The 26,258-nt window shown below is 61.2% G+C and overlaps 2 protein-coding genes across 6 annotated transcripts in view; both read right to left on the bottom strand.

The window, feature by feature from the left end:
• The window catches only part of PTTG1IP (PTTG1 interacting protein), a 31,334-nt gene extending 8,950 nt beyond the window's left edge, over positions 1 to 22,384 (bottom strand). Inside the window, exons 1-6 of one of the 2 annotated variants that reach the window (XR_007125209.1) lie at positions 22,170 to 22,384; positions 15,269 to 15,321; positions 13,808 to 13,916; positions 10,369 to 10,543; positions 9,636 to 9,682; positions 7,269 to 7,364 (exon numbers count right to left, since the gene is read on the bottom strand). Coding sequence is in view for 1 of the 2 variants with exons in the window: in XM_047718324.1 (XP_047574280.1) it covers positions 7,318 to 7,364; positions 9,636 to 9,682; positions 10,369 to 10,543; positions 13,808 to 13,916; positions 15,269 to 15,321; positions 22,170 to 22,281 (543 nt within the window). In the remaining variant the exon portion in view is untranslated. Of the gene's footprint in view, positions 1 to 5,739; positions 7,365 to 9,635; positions 9,683 to 10,368; positions 10,544 to 13,807; positions 13,917 to 15,268; positions 15,322 to 22,169 lie in introns of those variants that run through there. The other variant, XM_047718324.1, reaches the window with a different exon arrangement.
• A 3,305-nt stretch (positions 22,385 to 25,689) lies between these two features.
• The window catches only part of ITGB2 (integrin subunit beta 2), a 36,646-nt gene continuing 36,077 nt past the window's right edge, over positions 25,690 to 26,258 (bottom strand). For all 4 annotated transcript variants that reach the window (XM_047718264.1, XM_047718273.1, XM_047718284.1 and 1 more), the window contains one exon: positions 25,690 to 26,142. In XM_047718264.1, the coding sequence (XP_047574220.1) occupies positions 26,080 to 26,142 (63 nt within the window). In that variant the 3' untranslated portion in view covers positions 25,690 to 26,079. The remainder of the gene's footprint in view (positions 26,143 to 26,258) is intronic.

Raw genomic sequence — 26,258 nt, 5'->3', positions numbered from 1 at the left:
GGCTCCTGCGGGCAGACGGTGGCAGGCTCCACCACAGAGGGATGCTCGTGACCAGGCCTGTGCCCCCCACCAGGCCGTGGCACACACGTCCCTCTCCCCGCTCCTAGGGCTCTTGGGACATGTCTGAAGGAGGAATGCGTGTCTCCAGAGGACGCAAGTCCAAAAGAGGCTTTCGGCCCTTCACTGAGTCAGGCCGAGAGACTGGGGAGCCCCTGGGAAACATACACTTGGATTCATCTTTTACACCTGCACCAACGAACAGTCCAGAAAGATGGAAAACTCTGATGTAAAATCAAAATTAAAAAGGCACCAGAGGCGCCTGGGTAGCTCCATCGGTTAAGCGTCTGACTCTCAAGTCTCAGCTCAGGTCTTGATCTCGGGGTTGTAAGTTCAAGCCCCACCATGGGTTCCATGCAGGAAATGGAGCCTACTTTAAAAAAAAAATTTTTTTAAGGCACTAGAAAAAAACATAGACAATGTATGCTCATAATTTTAGAATGAAGAAAGGCCAAATACAACTACTGAAAAAGCCATAAAGGAAGACTGATGTTTATCTACATAAACATACAATACAAAATTTCTTCATGATAAAAACATTTGTGGAATGAATGGATGGATGCGGGGGTGGATAGATGAGCAGATGGAGGGATGAGTGCATGGACCGGGAGACTGAATAGCTAGATGGATGGGTAGGAGGGTGGATGAGTAGAGGAACGAATGGATGGGAAGTAGTAGGGGGTAGATGGGTAGATGGTAGTGGATGGATGGATGGATGGGTGGGTGGGTGGGTGGATCGATGCAACTGCCCCTTGGAACAATGTGTTACTTAAACTATAACCCCTGGAGGATTTTACTAGTTAACACGCACATTTAGATATGCCTTAAGAAAAACATACACTGGCAACAGGTCTTTGGGGAGAAGGACGATATACGACCGTGAAACTGGGCAGCTGGGAACGCCCGGCTCGCTCAGGGCGAATGCTGTCCCTTCACAGAAGCTGGGCAGCCGGAACGACCAGTCAGCTCAGGGTGGAACGAAACCCGCCTGCTTCCCTTTTCCGTTATCGCTCCTTTCTCTTCCCAGACGCGCCCCTTGTTAGTTAGATGAGTCCTTTGAATGTGCTTGGTTAACTGCAAACTTGATCCTCCTCCTTGTTTGTCCACAAGACGTGTGACTAACGTTTGACCTGCATCGGTCCTTCTGTTGGCTTTTGTTTCTATCTAATAAAAGTGAGACTGTGGAATTGCTCAGGGCAGCAGTCTTTTCAACTGTTGTCCTCTGCTCCCAATCTCTTGTAGCTGGCTTTGTGCTTAATTCTCCCGTTCGTGGACTGGAAGCGGCGGATGGATGGGTGGATGGATGGGTGGATGGGTGGTTGGGTGGGTGGGTGGTTGGGTGGGTGGATGGGTGGTGGGTGGGTGGATGGGTGGATGGGTGGGTGGGTGGGTGGATGGGTGGGTGGGTGGGTGGATGGGTGGGTGGGTGGGTGGGTGGTTGGGTGGGTGGATGGGTGGGTGGGTGGTTGGGTGGGTGGGTGGGTGGTTGGGTGGGTGGATGGGTGGATGGGTGGTTGGGTGGGTGGGTGGGTGGATGGGTGGGTGGGTGGGTGGATGGGTGGTTGGGTGGGTGGATGGATGGTTGGAAGATGATGGGTGGAGAGTGAATGTATGGGCAGATAGGTGGGTAGACAGAGACATATCCTACTGACCCCACTTCTCTAGTCAAATCCTGCTACATTTGGTGGCCGAAAGAATAGGACAGTAGGTCTGAGTCAGGGACAGATGACAGCACAGGACATTTCTTCAGGTAGGCGGCCAGGGACAGCGTATACCCCTGAACGGAGGGAGGGAATGGGGGTGAGAGCTACCAGGATGCCTGAGGATGTGCTTCTGGAGCTCCCGGGAGCAAGCAGGGGAGGGCTGAGGCCGAGCAGAGCTGGCGTGTTACGGTCACCAAGGGGGCCCGAGTGCTGAAGGAGGAATGGGAGATGCAGGTGGAGGAGACCACGGAGTCCTTCCCGGCTGTCCAAGAGCGCGAGCCTTGTTCTCAGTGTGGCGGGAGCTGTGGGAGGTTTGAGTGGTCCCTCCGTGAAGCTTGCTGTTTAAAGGAGTCCATCGGGCCAGGCTGGGTACGAGGCTGCGGGGAGAGCAGAGACGAGCACACAGTGGTCTGCACCCGGAAGTCTGAGCTCCTGAGAAGCCATGGTCATGGGGCAAGGTGCCCTGCCCAGCCCGTGTCCTGCCCACCCGCTCCCCACCTGTCAGGCACCAAGTGAGCAGCCCCGCGGCGAGCAGATGAAATGTGCCTTATGCCTGGTTAACCATTCTCTACACCAAGTTAATATTCCTTCTGCCTGGGTAACCCTTCTTTCTGCCTCCTCAACAGTTCTCCATACTGGCTAAACTATTCTTTTTTATTCTTTTTTTAAAATTTTAAAAAGATTTTATTTATTGGAGAGATCGAGAGAGAATGAGCATGGGGTTGGGGGTGGGGAAAGGCAGACGAAGAGGGAGAAGCAGGGAGCCCGATGCAGGACTCGATCCCAGGACCCCGGGATCATGACCTGAGCCGAAGGCAGACACTTGACCGACAGAGCCCCCCAAAGCGCCCCAAGGTTTAACTTTTTTTCATACCAAGTTAGCTGTACCTTAATGCCTGGTTAACAATTCTTTATGCCGAGTTACTCCCTCTTCCGGTTCCCTGGGTCCCCATTGTTGCCCTGGAGCAGCCCCCAGCTGGCAGCACCCCTTCCCCACCCCCGCCGTCTAAACATGAGAGTCGAAGATGGTCTTGAGTAGCCTGAGGTGGCGCCCATGACTTTGTCAAAATGCTGAAAACAAGGAAACAGGCAATGCTGTTACCGGGTATGAAGTCCGGCAATCCCGAACCTCGGCCCCCCGCCTGAGAGATGCCGGGACTTCATTTCAGCAAATGTGGGTCACTCAGAAGTAGAACAAGAACAGTGGCTCCTAATGAAACCCAAGGAAGACACGGTTCCTTGGTGGGTGGGGGGTGGGGGCAGAGACCGGAGACCCTGCCGAGGACTTCCACGCGAGGACTTGGGGTGCAGGTGGTTGGGCCAACCAGCGGGGTGCCTGGGGGGCTCTGTTGGTCAAGCGCCTGCCTTCGGCTCAGGTCTCCATCCCTGATCCTGGGTTCAAGTCCGGTGTTGGGTCCCCTGCTCTGCGGGGAGCCTGCTTCTCCCTCTGCCCCTCCCTCCACCAGGTGCACACACACGCTCTCCCTCTCTCAAGTAAATAAATAGAATCTTTAAAAAAAAAAAAGGTGATTTATCTGTGGCAAGCAACTATCCTTAGCATCCAGGGTTCAAACAATGAGACCGCTGCTCCAAGACCAGGGTAAACCGCATTCTTCAGCTTCGGGGAGCAGAAACCCCACCAGATCACGTAGGTTGTGGCCGAGCGGCTCCCCTGGTGTTTTTCCGCAGGGTCAGTGTCTGCTCTGTGCGCAGGGCAGGACCTCCATCCCAGCGTCCTCCAGCACTTTCCGGAGGACGTGGCGGAGCTGTTGGGATGGCCTCAGCGGCTGACCCTGGCCGGGCCAGAGAGGGCCCCCAGTGAGGGCGGGGTGCACTCCCAGGCCCAGCAGCTCCTGCTGGTGGCATCGCGGAGAGGCCAGGCTGCCTGCCGGCAGGGGCGCAGGACCCCAGGGGCCCCAGGGACCCCTGGCTACAAGGCCCCGGGGAGGAAAGCCCTGCCAGCGGTCAACATCTCCAGGCTTGGGGCCTCCAGACGTGCGGCCATCTGCCCACAGTTGCAGCTGGGGTGACAGATGTCCATGCACCTCAAGCCATTTCTATCCTTGGGCAGATCCTCTGGACTCACAGGCCGTCTTGGGGGGCCATGTCCTCAGCAGAATGCATGGGACGGGGGATGCGGGTGCAGCAACACTGTGCCCTCACCCCTCTCAGCATCCCGCAGGGCGAGTCCGTGCCTCCGCTCACCCCCCCGTCAGGCTTGGCCGGACACCTCTGTACCAGGGCACCCCACAAAGACGTGGCTGCCGCCAAAACCGCAGGCTCCTCCACCTGGACGTGGGGCAGAAGTGGCTCTCCGGCGACAGCGATGACCACGAGACAGCAGGTGTCTGCAAAGCACTGGGCACCAGGAGCCTGTAGCTCTGGGGCCTCATGGGGCACTTGCCGTCCTCCTGGCGGGGTCGGCACCCAGAACTGCCGCCGAAGCAGCCGGGCCCGAGACCGGCCCCGCACGGCCCCGAAGACACCAGCAGGAGCAGCCAGCATGTCTGAAGGGGCGAGTGGGTGGGAGGAGGGGGGCAGGGAGCTGCAGACTACCTGCCGCAGCCAGAAGGGGCCTGGTCCCCGCCGCTGGAATTGGCTCTGGCCTCCCCTGCCTCACGCCTCTCGTCCTGCCTCTGCTGCACCCCGGCGGCCTCACCCAGCAGCAGGTCTGTGCCCGCCGCACAGCAGCGCCTCCCAGTGAGATGGGGGGGGTAGCCAGCAGGGACAGGGGGCCGGGGGAGGGCGGGGGGGCGCTGGTGGGGATGGGGGGTGCGGGAGGGCCGCCGGGGACCGGGCTGATGGCGGGGAGCCCAGGCGGGGGGGGGAGGCCCCCCGGGGAGGTGGCGGCCACGTGCTCGGTTGCACCCGCAGAGCCGCACATGACACAGACGGGCTCTGGAAGGACAGGGCCACGGACTACCCACCTGACAGCATGCTTTTTAAACCCCAACGAGGGGATCTTTTTTCAAGAGCAGACATCATGATGGAAGGACTTCATTCACCAACCCCCATCCTTGCCAAGCACCGGTCTTGCCATAATTAGACTTTGAACTTTCTCAACGAATCCGAGGTGTTTCCTGAGTGGCCCAGATACCCTAAGGACATGAGGGCTACAGGGATACCCCATGACTGCACCTGGACCTCGATGTCCCAGGACGAGCCTACACTGCCTGGTTCCCACCCTGTGACCCAGAAGTGCCCAAGTGCAGCTCCTGCACAGCCCTGGGGGGCACCAGGTGGGCTCACACGGGCTCACGGTGCCGACAGACGCAGGCTTCAGAGTTTGCAGCACAGAGGAAGTCCCAGAGATCCCACGGCTGCAGCCGCCATCACACGGGCACAGCGGCAGCTCAGAAGAGGGACAGGCGCTCCCCGCCAGCAGGGCACTGAAGACTCCCACCCTGGGGGCGGGGGGAGTCTGCCGGCAGTTAACAGCAAGGACACGAAGCTCCAGGCAGAACCGCTTTTTCCCTGTTCTCTGTATCTGATTCCAGCTAAGCTGAAGGAAAGCAGTGCTGGGCGGGAGAAGGGGCAGCGGTGTCCAGAAAACCAGCCTGAGTCTCTGCACTTGTTTGATGCACAGCAAACAGCCGGGGGAGAGGGGTAACAGGTAACAGACAACTTGAGGATGTGGCAGTCGCCCCCTTGGCCATGGTACCGAAGCCGGGATTGCTCTCACACCGGGGATGGGTCAGAGGTCTCCGTGCGGCGCAGTCGGTTCAGTGTCTGACCGCTGTCTTGGTTTCAGCTCAAGTCACGATCTCAGGGTCATGGCATCGAGCCCCATGCCAGGCTCCGCACTGGGCGTGGCACCTGGGTTGAATTCTCTCCCTCTGTGCCCACTTGCCCACCCACACGCTCACTCTCATCAGAATAAATCAACCTTAAAAAAAAAAGTCTCTATGTAGAAGGTCTACCTGCTGCTCTTCAAGCAGTCACCTAATACCACGGAGAAATGAGACACGAGGACACGAAGTGTATTGAACAAAGTGTGTATTAAACTGTTTTTTGGAAACTGGTTAAAACTAAGGCACTCTGAGCTTCGTGGTTTCCTTGAGGTTACAATATACGGCTGCTCTAGGCCTGTTCCAGAAAAAAGCATAGACCGAGACAGCCCTCGAGGCGCCCTGCTGTGGGCTCCGCACCCCCTGCCGGGATTACATACACGGTAGGAGAGCGGGGGCTCAGCGGCCTACGAGTCTGCTGTGCTAACGCAGGGTTGCCGGAGTCGGTTACAAAGTTTCTTGTATGAATACACAGTGAAAGACAAAGTCTGCAAGCAGCTATGAGAGACTTAGGAACGGATCATAGTACTTTAAACTGCAATCAAATGCCCAAGAAGTCGGTGAGACGACAGAGTTTGCGGAGGTCAGCTTCCCCGCTCGTGGGAATTCCGGGACGGCGCAGCACTTCACCGGACGCCTGAGGGACGGGCTCTGACGGCAGGGTCGCAAGTGTGAAAGCAGAATACGTCCTTTTATGTTCCTGTCCACCCACTTTCTCAAAGCCAAATGTCTTCCTAATCCAAAGCCATGTGGCACCTGGGCCTGTTTTCAGAGTTCAGAAAGGCTGTTGACAGTCCCGTCATCATCGGCTGCCGCCCTGGACAGCAAACGCTTGGTCTGTTTCCTGAAGTCCTAGATCTTGATCTCACGGGAATGGAACCACACAGAGGCGAGCCTGGAGGCCACGGCCAGCCTCCTGAGATGCGGCCTCCACAGGAGTCCTCCCCACACAGCCGCAGGAGCAGGGTTCCGGGATGGGGCTCGTTTGAGGAACACGTGGAAACCCCTCTCACCGGGCAGACACCCTGCATCCGCGGTGCGCAGAGCCCCAAAGAGGGGCCTGCGGGTGCCTGGCCCCTCCCTCTTTCGGGACAACCCAGGGTCCCCAAGTGACACGGTGCCGCCAGCCTGACAGGCAGGAGCATCACGCACACAGAGCCTGCTGGGCAGGAAGGCGAGCAGGGCGGTGGCAGCCTGTCCACACCCCGCGGCTGTCCACACCCCGATGCTCGGTGTTCCGGTGGCAGTCGGCCAGAGAGGCAGCTTTCAGGCTTCCGCTGGGAAAAAAATCTTGATGTTCTGGTAAAGATACAAATTAAAAACTATCCAATAAGTGGTCTGAACTTTGACAGTAAGTTTTTTGGTGGAATGTTTTAGGTGGAAGAATGAAATCCAAGAATTATTTAAAAAGAAAGAAAACGCGACACAGACCCAAGGTGCGCAGAACCCTGGTGCTGTTTGCGAGCCACCTGGAGATGCCGCTGGGCTCAAGGGGAGCGGCCAAGGGACAGGTGCCATCCTCCCCACCCCCCTCCCCCATCAGCACGGAAGGCAGGGGTGGGCTGCTCACCCACAGGTGGCTTAGTGACGGAGAAGAGTGACGGAATGTCCTTTCCTCCTCACATTAGCAACAAACCAAACCACCCCACCCCCCAACAGACTTAGTGTCTCAAGTGACTGAGAACAGATATAGAGAAGGGGACAGAAGCTCGCAGGGCACGGGCGGCCATGTGCTGTGTCCTCGGCAGGGGTGGGGGCGGGCGGTGCTCTCAGTTGTTCTCGAACCGGGCATACGGGTTTTCTTCTTTAAACAAACCTGGAACGACAGAGCCCGGTTACAAAGGCACTCACGGGACGCAGCGAGATGCAGGAGAGCAGGACCTCGGAGTTCTACGCCCACACCCACAGAGGCCGCACAAGAAACGGGTGTCCGGGCGTGCAGCACGGCGCCATGCCGTTCCGAACACCGAACCACGGTGACCTACAAAACCACCTTCCCTTACTCGTCCTCGTGATGGGACAGACTCAGAACGAGGTGCCTTTCAATCTCCCGTCGCGCGTCCTGATGTAACTACAACGTACTTGGTCGTCAGCCTTTGGTGCCAAATGCGCCAAGAGGAGTTCCCTCCCCGCACTCCACAAACGCACACCACCTCTCCCCACTTTGGAAACCTGCACCTCATGCTGCCATCCCCAGGGGCACTAGGACACAGCCCTCTGCTGCGGGAGACGCTGGGGACGCGGGGCTGCCAGTCCGGGTCCGTCCGAGGGGGAGGACCACGCGCCACAGGCCTGGGGAGGAGGCCCACGGGGGTCGGGTAAAGGGCGTTCAGATGCCAAACGCCACACATACCGTCATGTTGGGGAAAGACAGAGCCCAACGGCTCCTAGCTGTCTTTCTAGTTTCGAGGGGGACAAAAGGTTCTGCGATCAGGAAGTCGAACGGCTTCTAGAGCCGAGAGAAGGGCTTCATCCATGCCGGGGCTGTGTGTCTGCCACAGCGTGTGCCGACCCGTGGCTCCCGTGGGTCCCCGGGAACCCTCCCACCAGCTCCTGCCGAAGTCCAGTCCGCTCTACGGGCTTCATGTCAGCAGGTGTGCGCGGGCTTCGTCGGTGCAAGCACGGCCCGGACCATTGAAACGGGCTGGCGGCAGCCGCCCCGGGCGCGGTTACAGGGACGGCCTCTGCCCCTGAGCCCGGCCTGAGACGTGGCCAGGCCCGCAAGCACAGGGCAAAGGGGAAGGCCTGGAAACTACTTGCGCTGGGCAACGAAGACACTTCGGTTGAGTCCGTGTGAGTGCCTGGGCACACGTGTGTCTGGTCTTGTATTTACACTGGCGTTAATCAGACGCCTACAAGCTCCCTTCCACGCTTTTCACCGTCCTGGAAGACCAAGGGGCCCAGCTGAGGAGCAGACGCTCGGTGGGCACCGGGGGCAGAGGGCACCACGCCAAGACGGCTAGACAGGGCATCTCACCCACACGGAGTCGGTCACCACCTACACGGGAAGGAAGCCCCCGACCCCAGGGCCAGCGCCACGGGAAGCGAGAGGGACACGCAAGGCTGGCCGAGACAGGGGCACACGGAGGCCGGGCGGGCGCTAACCAGAGAAAGCGCTCGGCGGCCGGACGTCTCACTTTCGACAGAGGAGACCCAGCGGCGGGAGGAGGAGCAGTCGGGGCAGCCTTGTGCCTGGGAACCAACACCCGCAGGCTAGCAGGGTCACCCCCAACCCCGGGTGACCCAATACAAGGGGGTGACAGTCAGAGGAGACCGAATGGATGGGGGTGGGGGCATGTGGCCAGCGGCCTGGGCCAGAGGGAACTGAGCCCTGGGGAATCGCTGTTTAGTGCCCAGGATCTTGAAACACCACAAAATAGTTCTTCCACACGGAGAACTCCGCGATGAGTGCACTAGCTGGGAAGGATTTTGAAATTTTCCTCCAATTTAGCCTTTGGCCCAGCTGCCTGGTTCACCTACCACAGATATGATCCTCCGTCACAGGGTCAAGGGAAGCTCCATGGCCCAGGACCGCAGGCCCCGTGGCGGTCGCCAGGGAGGCCCCGTGAGTCCCCTTCTCCCAGTCCAGGCCAACCTCCAACCCCACGCAAGAGCAGGTTTAATGCTCTCAGTCAGTAAACAATGAGTCACCCCCCGGCCCCCAAACTCTCCAAACGAAACCAGACAGAAGGCCTGGGCAGCATGGACAGCTGTGGCCCAGTCCCTAAGGGGAGCACAGCCCTCGAGGTCAGGTGTGGGAGCAGCATGCATCCGAGGTGGTGAGGCGGGGGAGGCCCGCGGCCACCACGCACACCCCATGTCTCCCAAACGTGGGGACAGGCTAGGAGCCACACAGAGCCTGATCACATCCCCCGCCCGGGAGTCAGCAGTACTAGGAAGTCTGGAGAGAGAAAAACACGCCTGGGCTTCATCTTCCAAGACACTCGTGGGTTCGCTCGTCCCAGTCCACATGGAGCACGCCCAGCTGCCCAGCGTGGGGGGCGGACGAGGGAAGCAGTCGCAGCCCCCAGCACGGCATCAGCTCCCGACCAAACCCAACGGATATGGACGTTCCATCCGCCCTTACCGTATTTTTTCCTGATCTCATCGTGTCTCGATTTCATCTCCGCTCTCCTAAAAAACAAAAGAATCTCATTTAGCATCAAAATATTTCATGACGCTAAAAGACGTTCTCCTCACTTCCTTCCAGAGAGGCAGGGGACAGGCGCGGGTGCCTGCTGGGCTGTCTTCTGAGGCCGCTCCCACAACCTGTCATTCGGTTGTTTTAACAAAGGCGATTCAAATGCCTAATACTAAGACTTCTTAAAATATTTTTCAAGTAAAGAAACCACACTGATAAGCGAAAATCTAACACCATGTTCTGAACGAGGTTGGGAATGTACACGTGTTCATTCTTCTCTAGGGGTGATGACCCTGCGGGGACAGCGCCCACTAGCAGCTGGCCTAACACGGCAGCACGTCTCCAAGCCACACTCCCGCTCCCCTGTCAGGCAAGGCCCGGGGACCCGCCAAACCTGCCACAGCAGCCTGGCCTGTGGCCGCCTCCCGCGCGCTCCCCAAAGCGCTCCGCAAGGAGAGGATGGGGTCTCGGCGTGCTGGCCGCAAGAGGCCCACCCCAGGCACAGGCAGACGGGCGTGTGCTGGGCCTCTGTCCCACCCGCGGCCGCCCAGGAGGACAAGAGCCACGCGCTGTCCTACAACCCCAGTGTGCGGCCCACGGGCCCCCCGAAGCTGGAGAGACCTCGGGCCCACAGGCGACACCTGCCGCGGCCTCGCAGGTCGGCCGCCCCGGCCCCCACCTCTCCTCCTGCCGGATCCGGCGCTCCTCGCGCTCCCGCGCCGCCCTCTCCTCGCTCTTGTCCGGCTTGCGGCTCCTCTTCCCGCGGCAGCAGCAGCAGGCGCAGCACACGGCCACGGCCAGGAGCATGGCTCCCCCCACCACCGACAGCGTGATGATCAGCGCCTCGAAGTTCACTGCAAGGTCAGCCGGAGTCAGGGGGTCAGGACGGGGCCCCGAAGCAGCCCCCCACCCCTGGGGGCAGACGGCAGTCCTAGAACTGGGCCGGCCCCCAGATCGCCTCTCAGCGTGGGTGTATGACTTGAGAACTTCTCAATGAACCGCCACAGCCCCAGGCCACAAGGCCGTAGGCCACAAAGCAGCATTTCTCAGCGTGGCAAGCCTGAGGCGACTTAGCAAGACAGACCGGGGAGGAGAGTGCCCCGCAGGGCGTGCAGTCCGTCCTGACACACTTCTAGACTCCGTGGAACTCTGGAAACCGAAGTGAAGCCTGGGGCAGCTACTCCCATCACCTGAACCCAAGTCCACAGCCCGACACCACCGGCCCCCAAACACGGTCTGCACCACGCGGGTCCGTGGTCTATGGGTGTCGTCTCCCCAAATCCAGGCCGGTACTGTATGGACACGGTCTCTTCCTGATGACCTTCTCATGCACATTTCCTTCTCTGTGGCCTACTTCCCTGTGGGAGCACAGCACAGGGCGCACGTAACACACGCGCGTGCACGTGTACACGCACACACGTACACACGCACACGCACGCACAGGTGACTGCTCTGCCGTCAGCAAGCCTCTGTCCCCGGGCAGGGAGCAGCAGTTCAGCTTCCGAGAAACCAGCAGTCAGGCGCGGATTTTCAAGTGTGGGGCACTAGCGCCTCTAACCCCTGGGCTCTTCAAGGTCTCCTGCATTTACCTCCTCAGGGGACAGCTTCTGACCCTGGCAGTCAGAGGGACGACCGTGGAGCCGCAGAGTCTGCAGACGGCTGCCTCCTCGGCCGCCAATGTGATGATTTCCCGTCAAAGCCCAACTCCTCAGACAAACACACAGTTAAAACAAGCTTTACAATTCTAACTTCTCTGAGGGGCTGATAATAAACACAAACTCGGGGCGCTGGGATGGCTCAGTCGATTAGGCGTCTGCCTTCGGGGGAGGTCGTGATACCAGGGACCTGAGATCAAGTCCCACGTGGGGCTCTCTGCTTGGTGGGAGCCTGCTTCTCCCTCTCACTTTCCCTCTATGTGCTCTCTTTCTCTCTCAAATAAATAAATCTTCAAAAATTAAAAAATAAACCCAAACCCGCCAATGCTTTTCTATTTAATTCGAACCAGAGCCATCAAGAGCTCTGGTATTTGGCAAATGTGTCCACTTGTCCCATTCAGACGGCCACCGAGGCAGCTGCGGGAGGGAGCTCCACCCCAGACGGCAGGGTCCCCCGAGTCTGCTCTGTCTCCTGGGACTGCAGGTCACGTGTGCTGTGCTGCGCCGGGGGAGGGCCCGGCATCAGGATGCACAGGGACACCACCACTGGGAGCCCGACACACCACACGGGTCAGCCGTGAGCTTCACAGGCTGGCCTCAAGTCCGTGCGCACCCCCGACCAGCAGAATCAGGTCCCGTCTGACGCAGTGCCCTCCGAGCCGAAATGACTTGGCTTCTCCTCCTGCCACCTGTTCTGGAAGAGCCCGCACGGTGTGCCGTCATGGCCGGCACGTGATCAGGGAAGACCTTCGCGGGCAGATGGCAGCAGGTGTAGACAACAGAACTTTCCAACACTGCACTTTAAACACCCAGCAGGTCAGCGAGATACCTGGCTCGAAACACGTCTGCCCCCAAACAGCTTTTCTGACTAGCAGCTAAAACGAGTTACAACCACAGAAATCCCACGGGGCGCCTGGGTGGCTGGGTCAGTGAAGGTCAGTTAATCGTCTGCCTTCAGCTCAGGTCATGATCCCGGGGTCCTGGGATCGAGCCCCACTTCGGGCTCCCTTCTCTCAGCAGGAGCCTACTTCTCCCTCTCCCACTCCCCCTGCTTGTGTTCCCTCTCTTCCTGTGCCTGTCAAATAAATAAATAAAATCTTTTAAAAAATACAGAAATCCCGATCACAATGGGAAAAAACACTGCGGGCCCCCATTCCCAGGAGCTTTCCACGGAAAAGCTACGGAGCCTGAGCTGCTAGGGGGACCTGAGTGGGGGGGGGGGATACCTGCTCCTGCCAACGGGGCGGTGTTGTGAAGACCTCAGGTTTCTCAAACGAACACGTATCTGAGGTCATCGCAGTTAAAACCCCAAAACAGGGGCGCCTGGGTGGCTCAGTGGGTTAAGCTGCTGCCTTCAGCTCAGGTCATGATCTCGGAGTCCTGGGATCGAGCCCCACATCGGGCTCTCTGCTATCTCGGGGAGCCTGCTTCCTCCTGTCTCTCTGCCTGCCTCTCTGCCTGCTTGTGATCTCTCTGTCAAAAAAAAAAAAAAAAAAAAAAAAAAAAACCAAAACAACTGCACCCAGAGTTGAATAAGATGATTCTGAAGTTTTCTGTCAGAATAAAGAGCTCCTGTGGCGTGGTCTGGAATTACAGTTCCATGCTGCCCTGACATCTAGGGGGCCTGGGGGCCCTCCCGGGATCCCCGGACGGCATGGGCACAAGCCCCCCACCCCTTCTGCATGGCCCCAGCCCTCCTCACTGCACGCAAGGACCAGGGACATCCCCACTGACCCAAGCCCCAGGAAGCACGCTTCAGGTCCATGCAGCCCCCGCAGGTGACATCACGAGCACCTTCTCTCAGGAACCAGGGGCACCTGTCCCACCCACAGAGCCTGCCTCCCGCAGCCCCTGGCTTGTTCCCTGCTCCCCGTCCTGCAGCTGAGAGCTCATCTGACCCGTGCCACGCACTCGGCCTGCCCCACGGCCCTGAGGCAGGAGCCTCACTGCACAGGAGACTGATCAAAAGTGCCCCCACTTAAAAGGTGTCCAACAACAGTCATCAGAGAAACGCAAATTAAAACCACAAGGAGATACCACTTCACACCCACCAGATGTCTAGTTACCCCAAGTGTTGGCAGCGGGGGACAACGGGAACGCCCGCAGCCGCTCTGGGAAACCGTCCGCAGACCTGCTGCAGTAACCCCGTGACTGTACCCGTGGAAGTGAGCGTGGGCTGCTGCCCCACGAGCGCACTGACGGCGGCACGGGGACGCCCGCGTGCCCCCAGCAGCACCAGGCGTGGACACCTGCAGGGCACCACACAGCCGCCACACAGACCGGCAGGGACCCGGGCGTCCAGCCCCCGGGGACCGCCAGCTGCCCTCCCGGGAAGCGCGCGCTCTCCCCGGCTTCAGACCCCCTGCGGAGAGCACGTGCTCCAGCAGCCACGCTCACTGGGCACAACCAGACTGTCCCAGACAGCACGCATTTGGGCAGAACGCAGCGAGAACGAAGACTTACCCCAGCACACGCCCCAGCGTGCGGAGCTCAGCTTACAGAGGGAGCTGGGCGGCAGGATCCTGCTCACGGGGTAGTCCAAGCACGCCTTGCTGGTGTGGCACCATAGACACTGGGAGAGAAGGACGTTCGACGCAGGTCAGAAGTGCACCACACGCACTCGAGAACCAGACCGTCCGGGCCTTGGCCCCCCCCACCTCCTGCTCCCGCTCCGGTACGGGACTGGAAGGCCTCGGCCCCTGCCGCACCCCATCAGCTCCACCCACGTGGCCCACCAGGGCTGAGGTTCCGCAAACCCTCTCCCACCAGGCACCCTGCCCAGCCTCTTGGCCTCCGTGCACGTCCTCAAAGCTGCCAGGTGGCTCCCTGCCCAGAGTCAGAGCACGGCTACTCCTTCTGCCAGAGCATTCTTCCCCAAACACATGTGCCCTCCCCTGAGCGCCCCCTCACCACCACCCCACTTCCCCATCGCCTCCCCGTCAGCAGCACCCCCACTCAGCGGGGTGCCCATCTCCCTTCATCTGCAGGGGGGCAGGCGGGACCTGGCGGGCCCACAGGCAGAGCGCAGCAAGTCGCTGTCACTGGGCTTTCGTGACCCTGGAAAACACTGGCCTCTCCAACTGCTTGGGGTGCCTGGCCATCTTATAGACAGTGCATCTGGGGGCGCCTGGGTCCCTTCGGCTCAGGACCTCGCGGTGACCTCACAGTCCTGGGATGGAGTCCGCATCCAGCTCCCTGCTCAGTGGGGAGTTTACTGCTCCCCTGCCCATCCTCTCTCTCTGTCTCCGTCTCTCTCAGATGCATAAATACATTGAACAATAGCGCATCTTAGCTCAAAGGCCCGGGCCCAGGACCTCAGAGCTGGGGGGCACCTCCCAGATGCTCCAGTCTGAGTCCTGAGAATGCAGGTGCAGAGACAGCAGCACGGGCCGCTGGCCCAGTCGGGCCTCCCGGCACCAGGGGCACGCGTGCGGCCTGGACGGGTGCTCAGGTAGCCCTCCTGGACCCTCGGGTCAGGCCTTGCACTTGGTACTTTGAGTCCGAAGGGTAAGCATTTCACAGACTTGTCTTCTCTAAGGTTTTCAAAAGCAGAAAAAACAGGTATTTGGGCCCCGGTCAGGGGGCAAGTCCACTGCAGACATGAGGAAGACGGAGCCCCGGCTCTCCCGGAGCTACACGGCGTGCATACACCATGCAGAGCAACGGTCGGGCCCCTCCGTTCTGGCCATAGGAGACCACCCTCCCTGCAGCGGCCTGGTCCTGGAGAACAACTTTGGGTAAATCCTCCATTTTCAAATAATCCAAGTTTCCAGTGTCCAAAGCTTCCCAGCTTTCTGTGTTACTGAAAGCCACAGGAGCTCAGGAGGATGGCTGTCCTTGGTGGGGAGCAGCTCGGGCGGCCCCAGCAGGTCACTGTCTGGCACAAGGGGGCCCCAGGGCCGAGAAGGGGGCTGTGCTACTTACAGAGACATTTTTCAGGCACTCCTCACAGGTTCTGTTTGTGTTCTGGGAGCAAGCTGTGCGGAAGAAAACACATCACCGAGTCAGGCCAGGCTCATGTGCACTCGGGAGGGTTGGGGGGAGAGGGGCAGGTTCCACTCCCAAACCCGGAGCCACACACCGTCTCCTGGCACCCAGCCTTCCAGGGGCACCCACAGGGCCTCAGGGAGGACGCAGACCCAGCACCTAGGCTCCCATCTGCAAGGGGTCGTGGGGGAAACAGGCCTCGGCACACAGAGGCCGTGTCCCACAGACCCCAGGCCCGCTGGCTCCTCAGCACACACTCTCCCTGGAGCCAGAGGCCGCAGCGATGCCAGGCCCCCGAGACCAGAGCCAGGCCTCAGCCCCCCAGGTCCCCCAGGCCTGCAGGAAAAGGCTCCACAGTCAGCGGATGCCAGTCCTGAGGCACCGCGTGGCCCTGGCCAAACCGCAGGCAGCCAGCAGGTCTGGAACTCCAGTGAATCACAAGGAAGGAACCAGGATATGAATGAAACACGCCTGTCCCTCCTCCGGCGTGTAGCACCACACCCCACTACTCAACACACACACCCGGGGACCCGGACGGTGCGTGCAAGCTCACCCGCAGCAGGAACCGTGGCTACCGTCAGAAGCAGACCCACCCCACACCCACCAGGGGGACCAAAACGAGAAAGACCCTCAACGCTCAGTGCTGGCGTGGACACAGAGCCACTGGGAACTCTCTGGGAGGCGAGAGGGCAGACGGTTCCACCGCTGAAGAGAAGAGGGGGCGTTTGCTCACAAACCAAACCTACGCCTCCCCTGGGGCCCAGCACCCCCACCCGGGTAGCGCACGGAGAAAGTCAGGGTGTGAGGCCCCAGGAAGACCTGCACGGAAACGCTCAAGACTTCGTCTGGGAGCCAGAGGGAGCGCGTGAGGGAGCTCGATGGGGGGGCAGAGGGAGAGGGACAAGCAGGCTTCCTGCTGAGCAGGGAGCCCCCTGGGGGGAGGGCTCCACCCCAGGAAGGGGGATCATGACCCGAGCCACAGAAAGACGCTTAACCAGCAGAGCAGCCCAGATGCCCCAGCACCGGAGGCTGGCGGGGCGTCGTGCAACGGGACACTGCGGAGCCACTAGAAGCGCACTGGGCGCCTCACGCTCGGACGAACTTAGCAGTACTCCGGGGACCCGCGGAAACCCGACTCGAAAACCATCCTGCTGGATTCCCGGGACACACAGCCCTGGAGCAACTCCCCTACACCAGGAAAGGGACCACGGTGGCCTGAACCTCCGGAGAGAGAGGCGCGTGCAGAGCTGGACAGGGCCAGGGTGACACAGGTGTCCCTCGTCCCACGGCACACGAGACCCTGCGTTTCACAGTGAAGGCTTCACGAAGCCTCACAGAGGGTTCGGGAGGGCACAGGACAGCCCGGGCACAGAGGAGACACGGCAGATCGCCCAAGGGGAGGCTGTGCGCAGCCCACAGCCCCGTGTGAGATGCAGGCCGGGCAGTCCAGCCCTCGGCTATGAATGCGCCCGTCGTGCCCGCTGAGCAGGACGTGCACAGAGCGGCCTGGCACCGCTCAGGTCGGACTCGCCCACAGTCTGCCAGCCCAACACGAGCCTGCTTCACCTACAGCGCGGAAGCCCACTGAGCACCTGCTGGCCCGCGTTCCTGCTGGATGGCGCTCCTCGCAGAGCCCCTGGCAGTGTGCGCAAGCCCCTGCCAAGTACTTCTCTTACCACACACCTGACCTGGCTCCAGGAAGGAAAGAAAACGGACGACCCACGGAGCACCTGGATTCCTGCAAGCACCCCAGGGCCGCAGCAGCCATCGACAGCGGCAGGTGCAGGCGCCGGGCAGCGGGGCTGGCCGTGCCCAGAGCAGGCCCGGGCCCCTGGGCCAGGCCAGGGACTCCACCACAACACCCAACCCTTCACCCTGGCTGCTGAGGGGCCTGGAGGACGACACCCAGCAGCACAGGGGACTTAGTTTCTAGACACTGTCCCCCTGGGAGAAACAGCAGATCCCAGCACTGGGACAGAGAAGGACAAGCTGGACCTCAGGCATACTGCCGCACCTGAGGGGCACCAACTTCGGGGTCAATGACAAAAGGACCCAGAAGCCCACTTGAATGGGGGAGGGGTCATCCTTGCCAAACAGGGACAATGACAGAGTGACAGACTGATGACAGCAATGGACTCTAGCCTCTGGAATGGTCCAGGATCTCACATGGACATGGAACCAACAGAGAGAGGGCCAATCAGCCAGGGCAGAGCGGAGACAAAGGGTTAAAGGCCTGCCACTCTGCAGCCTCAGTAAACCTGGATGCCAAGACCACCGTGCCCGTCTGTGAGGTGACCAGACACTTCGGGTCTCAAAGTGTCTCCTTAGAAGGAGATGAGGACAGGACAGCAGGACGGATGCTGGCAGGGGCCTCTAGGGGTGCAGGGGAAGAACGGCCACACACGGCCGAATCCGGTCCCAACACCTGGAATCCACGCCAGAGGACAGCAGACAAGACCGACTGCGGCGGTATCCGGGGGAATGGAGCCGAGTGCCCCCGCGGGGTCCTGGACGTTACGGGACCCCCGGCGAACGCGTACAGAAAGCGCAGGCCACGTTGTGGAGTTCGAGGAGCACACCAATGCTGACCGGCCAGACTGGGCTCAGGGCGCTCCCCCGCGGACCCGAACGCACTCATCCTCGGGAGGCGCACCCTGCGGGACATCGGGGCGAAGGGCTGCAGAGAGCCAAGTTCTGATGGTTTGGCTACGACGGTAACGAGCTGCCCGGCAGCGGGAGGGGCAGCGCAGACGGGGAAGCGCCGAGCACAGAGAGCGTGGCAGGTCCGCGTAGGGCTCCTTCCACCCACTTCCTGCAGCTCTGACGTTTTTCTAAATAGGTGGGCAGGGGCGGGCAGGGGCAGGCAGGGAGCAGCTGTGAAAGCCTGCACAGCTGCTGACACGCCCCCTCGCAAGTCCTTCTGGAAAACTCTACAAGAAAGGGTGTACTTCTCGTCAATCTTAACAGAGCGGCCACGTCGGGGGGCACAGGAACTTTCTCATGGGATTTTTTTTTCCTTTCTGAAGTCTTTCTGACAGCTGGACTCGTGTGGACTACGCTCCAAGACACAGGCCATCAGCCTCGTGCACCCCGGGCCTCTGGACCAGAGAGCCAGAGTCCAGAGACACCAGTGCCCTCCTGCCCGGACCCGCACCTGGCAGCTATCCGAGCCCGCGGAAACCGCAGACGGCACCCCTGAGAACCAGCAGCCCTGGGGAGAGGTTGCTCCATTCTCTCTCTCCAGGTCACCTTAGCATCTGGGCGGCATACATTAACTCCTAGCTCCTGCTTCAAGGACCAGGGCGCAGAAAACCACGCGCTGACCGCCAAACAAGTCCACGCCGCCCTCCCATCTCTACGTCTGATGCTAGAAGTCAACATCCCGGCTCTGGAAGTCCTGGGATCTTCGGCTGAGCGTCCACTGACCAATGGTTAGAAAACCTGACATGCTAGTCCCTTCGAAAACTAAATGAAAAGACCAAATGAAGAAAAAGAAAGGTCCCTTTGTTTGGATATGTCAGCCTGTGGCCCTTGGTCACACTGTGGCCTCGAGATTCCGGGGAGCCTGTTCAGGACAGAGGACACGCGCTGGCGTGCGTAGAGAGATCTGTTTTGAAAGGGTGAAGAACCGAGTAAGCACACACCCACTGTGCGTGTGTCACACCACAGGCCAGAGGGCGGCACCGGCAGGCCCCTGGGAGGCCACCGTGCTCACTCCGTCCAGGGACAGAGCACCAGGGACAGAGCACCGACCTCACTGGTGTCACATGAGGAACAAGGGTGCAAAGTTCATTGGCACAAACGGTGCTGCTCATCTCCGTATCTCAGTAGAAACAAAAGAGCCACGAGTGCCAGACAGCCCTTGGCTTAGGACGGGTTACACCCCAAGAACCCCACTGTACGTGGAAAAGACCCCATGATGAACCCGGTTCCTACACCCGGCCAATCTTAACCGTGCTGAGAACGCTTCCGGTGGCCGACAGCTGGCCAGAACCACCTCGCACACAGCCTGTCTGATGAGGGAGCGTGGACTACTCCCGTGGCTGACCGGACACCGCCCCGAGTGACCCACAGAACAGCAGTGTGACCGCAGGGCCGCCCCGGCTCCGGACAGGACTGCACACCGCTGACCTGGGCAAAGACCCACATCCCCAGTTCCAAGCACCGGTTGTCCTGAATGCCTCTCGCTTTCGCATCACCGCAAAGTCACCAAGTCCTCCGGCGGACCCGTGTAAGTCGGGGGCGTGTGCATATACGAGTAACAGGCAGCCCGTGGAGACACGCTGTAGCGCCCTTACACAGGTCTGGAAAGCCCTGGTTCTCAGCAGGAGACGGGCTGGAGAGGAACAGCAAGCCCCCCACCAAGTCCAGTGCCCTTGGTAAGGGGCAGTCAGGGCGGGACAGGCCACCACAGAGCTCTTCTGCGTCCTTCAGGCAGCTGGCTCTCCGGGTCATTGCCCCCGATATACAGATGAGACCCTGGCCCGGAGTCTTACCCACACACAGCGTGGGCTCCACGGGCCCGTGGAGGCCTCTGTGATTCCAGGAGCCTCCCTCCGCAGACCTTCAGCGCGCCCTGGGTCCTCGCGTCTCTCGGCCACCAAAGGCACAGTAATGCGGCACCGGAAACCGTCGGTCTGGGGCCGCTGCAACGGCTAACTTACGTGTCAGCCTGACTGGGCTACCAGAGGCGCGCAGGGAGTGGGTCCCACATTTCCGCGTGTTTCCGGAGATCAGTGTTCAAACCGGTAGACCAAGTGCAGACTGCCCTTGCCAGGGGAGGTGGCCATGGCCCAATCCACAGAGGGGCCCCAGCGAACAAAAAATCCAGAGAAGCCAGGATTAACCCCTTCTGATGAAGCTGGAACACCTGTTTTCTCCTGCCCTCGCACACGGCTGCTCCTGGCCCTGGGTGCTGCCAGCACAGACTGAATTCCGGCAGCTGTCCTGGGGCTCGAGCCTGCAGAAGTAGGTCCTGGGACTTCCTGGCCTCCACAATCACGCAAGCCGACCCTTCACAATACTGCCTTTCCCCACAGCTACACACACCCTGCCGGTTCTGCTTCTCTGGAGAACCCTGACTAACACCCTTGCGGGAACACCAAGGTCGTGGCCAGTGCAGTCACCTTCCTACGTAAGACGAGCAGAAAACCCCACACTGAGCACGTCCTCTGGAAGGGGGCCCTCACTGCTCCCACAGCACCCTGAGGAACGGCAAAGGCAGACCCCAGGATACCGGGGGCAACCCCCTGACAGCGCATCACTCCTCCCCTCTGAAGGTGCTGCTGATACGAGGAACAACAGCCCACCAGCGCCTGCCCAGAACTGGGGCGCTGCCACCAGACAGAGACAACCACTGGGAGCCACAGCAAAGGACAGGCAGCTTCCGCCCCGTTACGGTGGGTGGGAGGCCGCAGCCGGACCACCACGGCAGCAGCCCTGGTCTAATTCCCCGACGAGGAAACAAACTAAAGTCACCAAAGGACACCCCCTCCTTCACCCAGAGAGGGCCAACTCCAGGGCAGCACAAAACGCAGCGCGGTCCAGCACTCACGGGGCTCCTGACACGCCCACTGCCATGGGGCACCCCCCCAGGCCCTGAGAAAGAAAACGCGAGCAGTCTGTCAGTCTTTTACAGTAGAAAGTCTCCATTCCACACCGCGCTTACAACCGCGTCCGCCCCGCGCTGCTCCCAGCGCCGCGCAGGCCCACTGCGCTACTCACCACCGTCCAGACAGCCGCCCGGGACAGCCCGCGCGCACGGAAGCAGAGCCGAGACCGGTCCCACGGGGAGATAAACATTCAACAGGGCCACACAAGAAGGGTGCTCTGCCGTGCCACGCAGAACCCAACAAAGCCTGGGCTAGCCGGGAGCTGAGAAAAACACGGGCCGAGGCAGTGCGACCTGTAAGCCCTGGAGCCGAGGTCCGCTGGATGCCACGCCAGCGATCACAGGGTACCTCCCCTCCCCGCAGCCGGCACAGTCCTGAAACAGGCCCAGCCCTGACACTCCCCAGCTTCCTGGACTTTTCCCCAGGCCCAGAGGCCGAGTGTGAGGGCCTTCCGGCCCCCTCCACGGCCCCACAGCAGGCCACCCTCCCGCCATACTGCACTTCTGGAACCTTCTGAAATGTCAGTCTGGCCCTGGGTCGTACACTCCCTTCGAGAGCATCGTTTCTCGGCCGGTCCCCCCAGGAACGGTCTGTGGACCACCACGGTCCCAGCACCTGGCGGCAGAGTAAGGACGCACCCGCCCCAGGTCCACCGCGTGCACACACGGCAGGTCCCGTGGCACCCCGCGTTCCTGCCTCCACCGAGGCCGCAGTGACTTCTTCCCAGAGGGAGTGGTGCCCCCTGCGCCACACCTCCGCCTGCCCTCCCCCCAGTGCTCCACGGGCCTGGCACCTGGACACCCCGACCTGCCGGCTGCGGGGCCAGCAGCTGCCAAGCTCCCCCTTCAGACTTGGAATCTAAGACCGCCCGCCTCCTTCAGAGAGGACGGCGGGGAGGCCACGCGGGTACTGGGCCAGGACCACCCTGCAGGCCCGGCCCACCACAGCGCCCCACGCTGAACCAACACAAAGGATGGCCCCTCCACCAGCCCAGCGTCCCTCCCCACCTCCCCGCCCCTCCCCGCCCCGGACCCCACGGCCCACTCCACCTCCCCGCCCGGACCCGGACCGCGCGCCCCCTCACCCGCCCCGGACCCCGCGTCCCTCGGCACCTCCCTGCCCCGACCCCGACTCGGACCCCGCCGTCCCCCTCACCTCCTCTCCCCGCCCCGGACTCCGCGGCCCCCCCACCTCCCCGCCCCGCCCCGGACCCCGCGTCCCCTCACCCGCTCCGGACGACTCCTGCGCCGCGACCGCCGAAAACAGCAGGAACAGCGCGGCGCCGCTGAGGAGCAGCTGCCAGCGCCGCATCAGCCCGGGAGCGCCGCCGGACGCCATGCTGGCCGCAGGCCCTCGGCCGGGTGGGTCGGTCGTCAGGCGGCCACTGTCCACCTCCGCGGCGGAGCTAAGCAGTCTGCCCCCCACCCCCGGAAGAGCCTCACGCCGGAAGTAGGCGGGGCGAGCGGCACGGTCGAGTGCGCAGCCGCGGGTCCCGGCTCGCCCCGCCCCAGCCGACCGGCCCTCCCTCCACAGCCCGTGTTCCCCCGCCTCCCGAGGCGCGGAGAGTGCGGCTCAGTGCGCGTGCGCGGCTGAAGGCCGCGCTGCGGGGGCGGGGCCAGCAGGGGGCGGGGCTCGCTGCGGCTCGGTGCGCCTGCGCGGTTGCGGGGTGCGCGGCGGGACGTGGCGGGTGTCGCCGGTCACAGGGGTTCGGTGACCTGGACCCTGAGGCCGTGGGGCGGTTGCAGGGTGGCCCGGGGACCTGGTGGTGGTGTCCGCGCCCGCAGCCGGACAGGCCCCGTGCGCACGGAGGGGAGCTCGCAGGGCCGCGGGCGCCCGTGTCGGGGAAGCCGCGCGGAGACGCCCCGGGTCCGGGTCCGCCTCCCCGCCGGCGGCCGCTGCGTCCGGACCGTCTGCGTGACCGCGGGGGCCGGGGCGTGCAGTCGTCCGCGGGGGCGGGCCGCGCACCTCCAGCTGCCGCAGGTCTGGGCAGCCCCGGGGGTGCGGGGGCGCGGCTGGGGCGCCTCTCGCGGGGGACCGCCTGCCAGCCCGGCGTGTGGGGGTCCCCCATGCCGTTCGCGGGCCAGTGGCTCTGCCGTCCCACCCCTGCTTCGGCGCCGAGGGAGGCGGGACTGCCGTGGCGCTGCAGTCTGGTCCGGGGGTCTAGACTGCCCCGTCGGGCAGTGGGTCGGCCCGTGGCCTCTAAAACTTCGTTCCCTGGGAGGGTCCCACCGCCCCTAGAACTGAGCTTGCCCGTGTGCCAGGACTGTCAGTCATTGTGAATTTGTGCCTCCTGGTCCGGGCGACACTGGAGGCCGCTTGACCTCACCTTTGCCCCGTCCTGCGGTGTGGGAAACCACCCCCAGGTCTGGACTAGGTAAGTGCCAGGTCTGAGGACCAGAAGGAGGGTGCCTTGGGGCTAGCATGGTGGCCTGGCCAGTTCCTGCCCTTGGAAATGAATACATCCCTGCCTGGGTTTAGACGTGTGCCTCCAGGGGCGCTTGGGCAGCTTAGTGAGTTAAAGCCTCTGCCTTCGGCTCAGGTCATGATCTCGGGGTCCTGGGATCGAGCCCTGCATGGGGCTCCCGGCTCAGCAGGCTGGGTCTACAGCCAGGCCAGTACTGCATCTCCGACAGAGTCGCTGTGGAGTTTGGGCCTGTGGCCGCGCGGCGCTGGGTCCGTGAGTCTCAACCCAGCGGCACGCTGACCTGAGCGGGCAAAACGTGTAGACAGTGACAGCGACCGCCCCTGGGCAGTGAGGTCTGCCTCAGTGGGACGCTGTCGTTTCCAGCTCCCCAGGTGCCCTCTGGGCTGAGACGGAGCTGGAACGGGCCGTCGGCCTGGGCCATAATGGGGTGTTGTCCCTTCTGGCTGCCCCACCTGCCAGAGCAGAGCCCCTTACAGAGAATTTACAATCAAAGTCTGGAACCCAACGCCAGGTACCCCACGCGTAGGCCCAGCTGCCAGTTTGCGCAAGATGGGGACGCCAGGGTAGCATTGACATGGGGGACAGAGGCAGAAGGGAATGCAGGTAAAGTTGAATGTCCTTGTAACCGTTGACCTGTGCTTGACGAGGGCAGAGGGTCACCTTCTGGGAAGCTCCCTGCTGTTTGCGTCCCTCACTAGAGGGAAGAACCTGACAAGGGTTTGGCCTCCAGGATCCCGAGAGTCTTGAGCACAGGAAAGTCCTCTTGGAAACTTCCCTTTTTACTTCCCCAGCTCCAAAGTGCGGAAGTTGCTCAGCAGATCCCTCGGAAGCGTTGTGGTCCCGGGCCCACGCTTTCATAAGACCCCCTCTTGCACCAAAGGGGTCGGAAGAATTCTTTCCTGGCCGTCAGCTCTGGACCCTGACCATCCAAACCACATCATGGGGTGAGCGGCCCCCCGGGTATGGAAGCTCGGCACCCCCACCCCACCTCGCCCTACACCTGTCTTCGTGGGGCCATTCATTCACATCCTTTGTAATAAACCCATAACCCAGCGAGTGAGCCACTTCGCAAAGTCCCAGAATCCACTTGTGACCTGTCATCAGAAGCACAGCCAGCCGGGATTTGCAGCTGGCCCCGGAAGGAGGGGAAGCAGCTCGGTGGGCCTGAGCCCCTGGCCTGTGGTATCTGATGCTACTTCCAGACAGACATTACCGGAATTGGGACGGATTGGTGGGACACGCGCCCGGGGTCCTCAGAGAATTGAGTTCATTGCTTGATGGTGCGGTAGAAACACGGCCGTTCGTGTGGCCGACCGTCCCATTGACCCCGGCTCTGTGGGTGCTTCGGGGGCCCCCCGGCAGCAAGGAATAGGGGTGTTGGCTCAGCCTTTCTCTACTGCGAGGGGCATGCGGCGATGCCCCTCGGGGCCATCTGAATGACGGCTCGGGTGTTTTGTTTGTTTCAAATATTTATTTAAGAGAGAGAGAGAGAGAGAGCGCCTGTGTGTGCAAGGCACACAAGCAGAGCCCCCGGCAGAGCATGGAGTCCGACATGCGCTCCAGCCCAGGACCCTGAGATCACCCCCGATCTGAAACCAGGAGTTGGACACCCAACTGACGGAGCCACCCAGGTGCCCCACTGAGGGGCTGTTTTTAAGTCAAGAGTTAGGATGGGATTTTAATATGTATGCACATAAAGGAAATAACGTCGGGCTATGCCCTCTGAGGGTGTGTTTACGTGTGTGATCACAGACCCACAGGCCCCCTCCCCCTGCCCCCCTGCACCGAGTCGGCCCCTCGCATCCACATGTGTGCGAGCTGAGAGAGAGCCTGCATCCCGCTGTGGCTACATGGGACCGGAACGTGGCCCTTCCCTTGGGGACTGTGGGACCTCCCCACCCCCGACGGGCTCCCCCCAACCCCGACCTGGCTCCCCCCTGCCCCGACCCTGGCCCACACCAAGCCCGCTGACCTGTGCCGACTGTGGGTGCTCCTGTGTCCTGGTTGTCACCAACGGACACCAACACATACCACCATGCCACAAGATGGGGCCATGTCCCGTGGCTGCGTGGCGCTGGATTCACGTGATGTAGCCCACAAGAAACAAACTTACTTTAAATCTCAGATGCCGATTTCCCGGCTCTGTGGACGGCTGCCTTCTCTGAAGCTGCCCCCAGTCTTCTGAAAGCTGCTTAGGATGTGGGGCAGGGGTGGGGCGGAGAGGGCCATGGACACCCGGCCGACAGGCGAGGAAGGAGAGGCGCGCCACGGCCCTCGGGCCACATGGACCCTCGCAGGGTGCACAGAGCCCAGCTTCCACGCAGAGCGTCAACTGAAGTTTTTATTTTTTCCATACACACGATTGGGAAACACGTCACCAACGGAATATGATTTTATACCACAATAAGTTCAAACATAAATAAATCTGTACCACAATGAGATTGCCGCTCTAGGTCTTATAGGAAAATGCACCGAACCTCATTTAAGACCCAAGCGATTCCTTCTTCAAGTCTCTACTACAAGGTCAGACACGTCAGAAGGGGGAGGCTGTCCCTTCGGACACGTCCATATTGTCACCGACCATACCTAGTATCTCAAGAGCAGAAAACGACAGTGGGATTTCAGGTTAATGGGTGAACTTGTCGAGGACTGTGACCCCGTCCCTGGAGGAGATGCAAGCTGGGCTGTTTCCGCCTGGTTCACTGAGTGCCCTAGCTCTCGGCAAACTTGGGGTTCATGACTGTCGTAGTGGCACTCTTGAAAAGGGGGTTGTCCTGGAGGGAAGGGCGACTCATCAGTGGAGGGGAAGAAAGCCAGGAGTGGGGGTGACCATCCCGGGGTCCCAGCTCCGCAGATGAACTACGGGGGCATGTGGACCGGGGAGCATGGG

The sequence above is a fragment of the Lutra lutra genome, chromosome 1, assembly GCF_902655055.1.
Source record: "Lutra lutra chromosome 1, mLutLut1.2, whole genome shotgun sequence".
Classification (NCBI taxonomy): Eukaryota; Metazoa; Chordata; class Mammalia; order Carnivora; family Mustelidae; genus Lutra; species Lutra lutra.
Note: the sequence above shows the minus strand (reverse complement) of the source record. Positions and strands in the feature narration are given on the sequence as shown.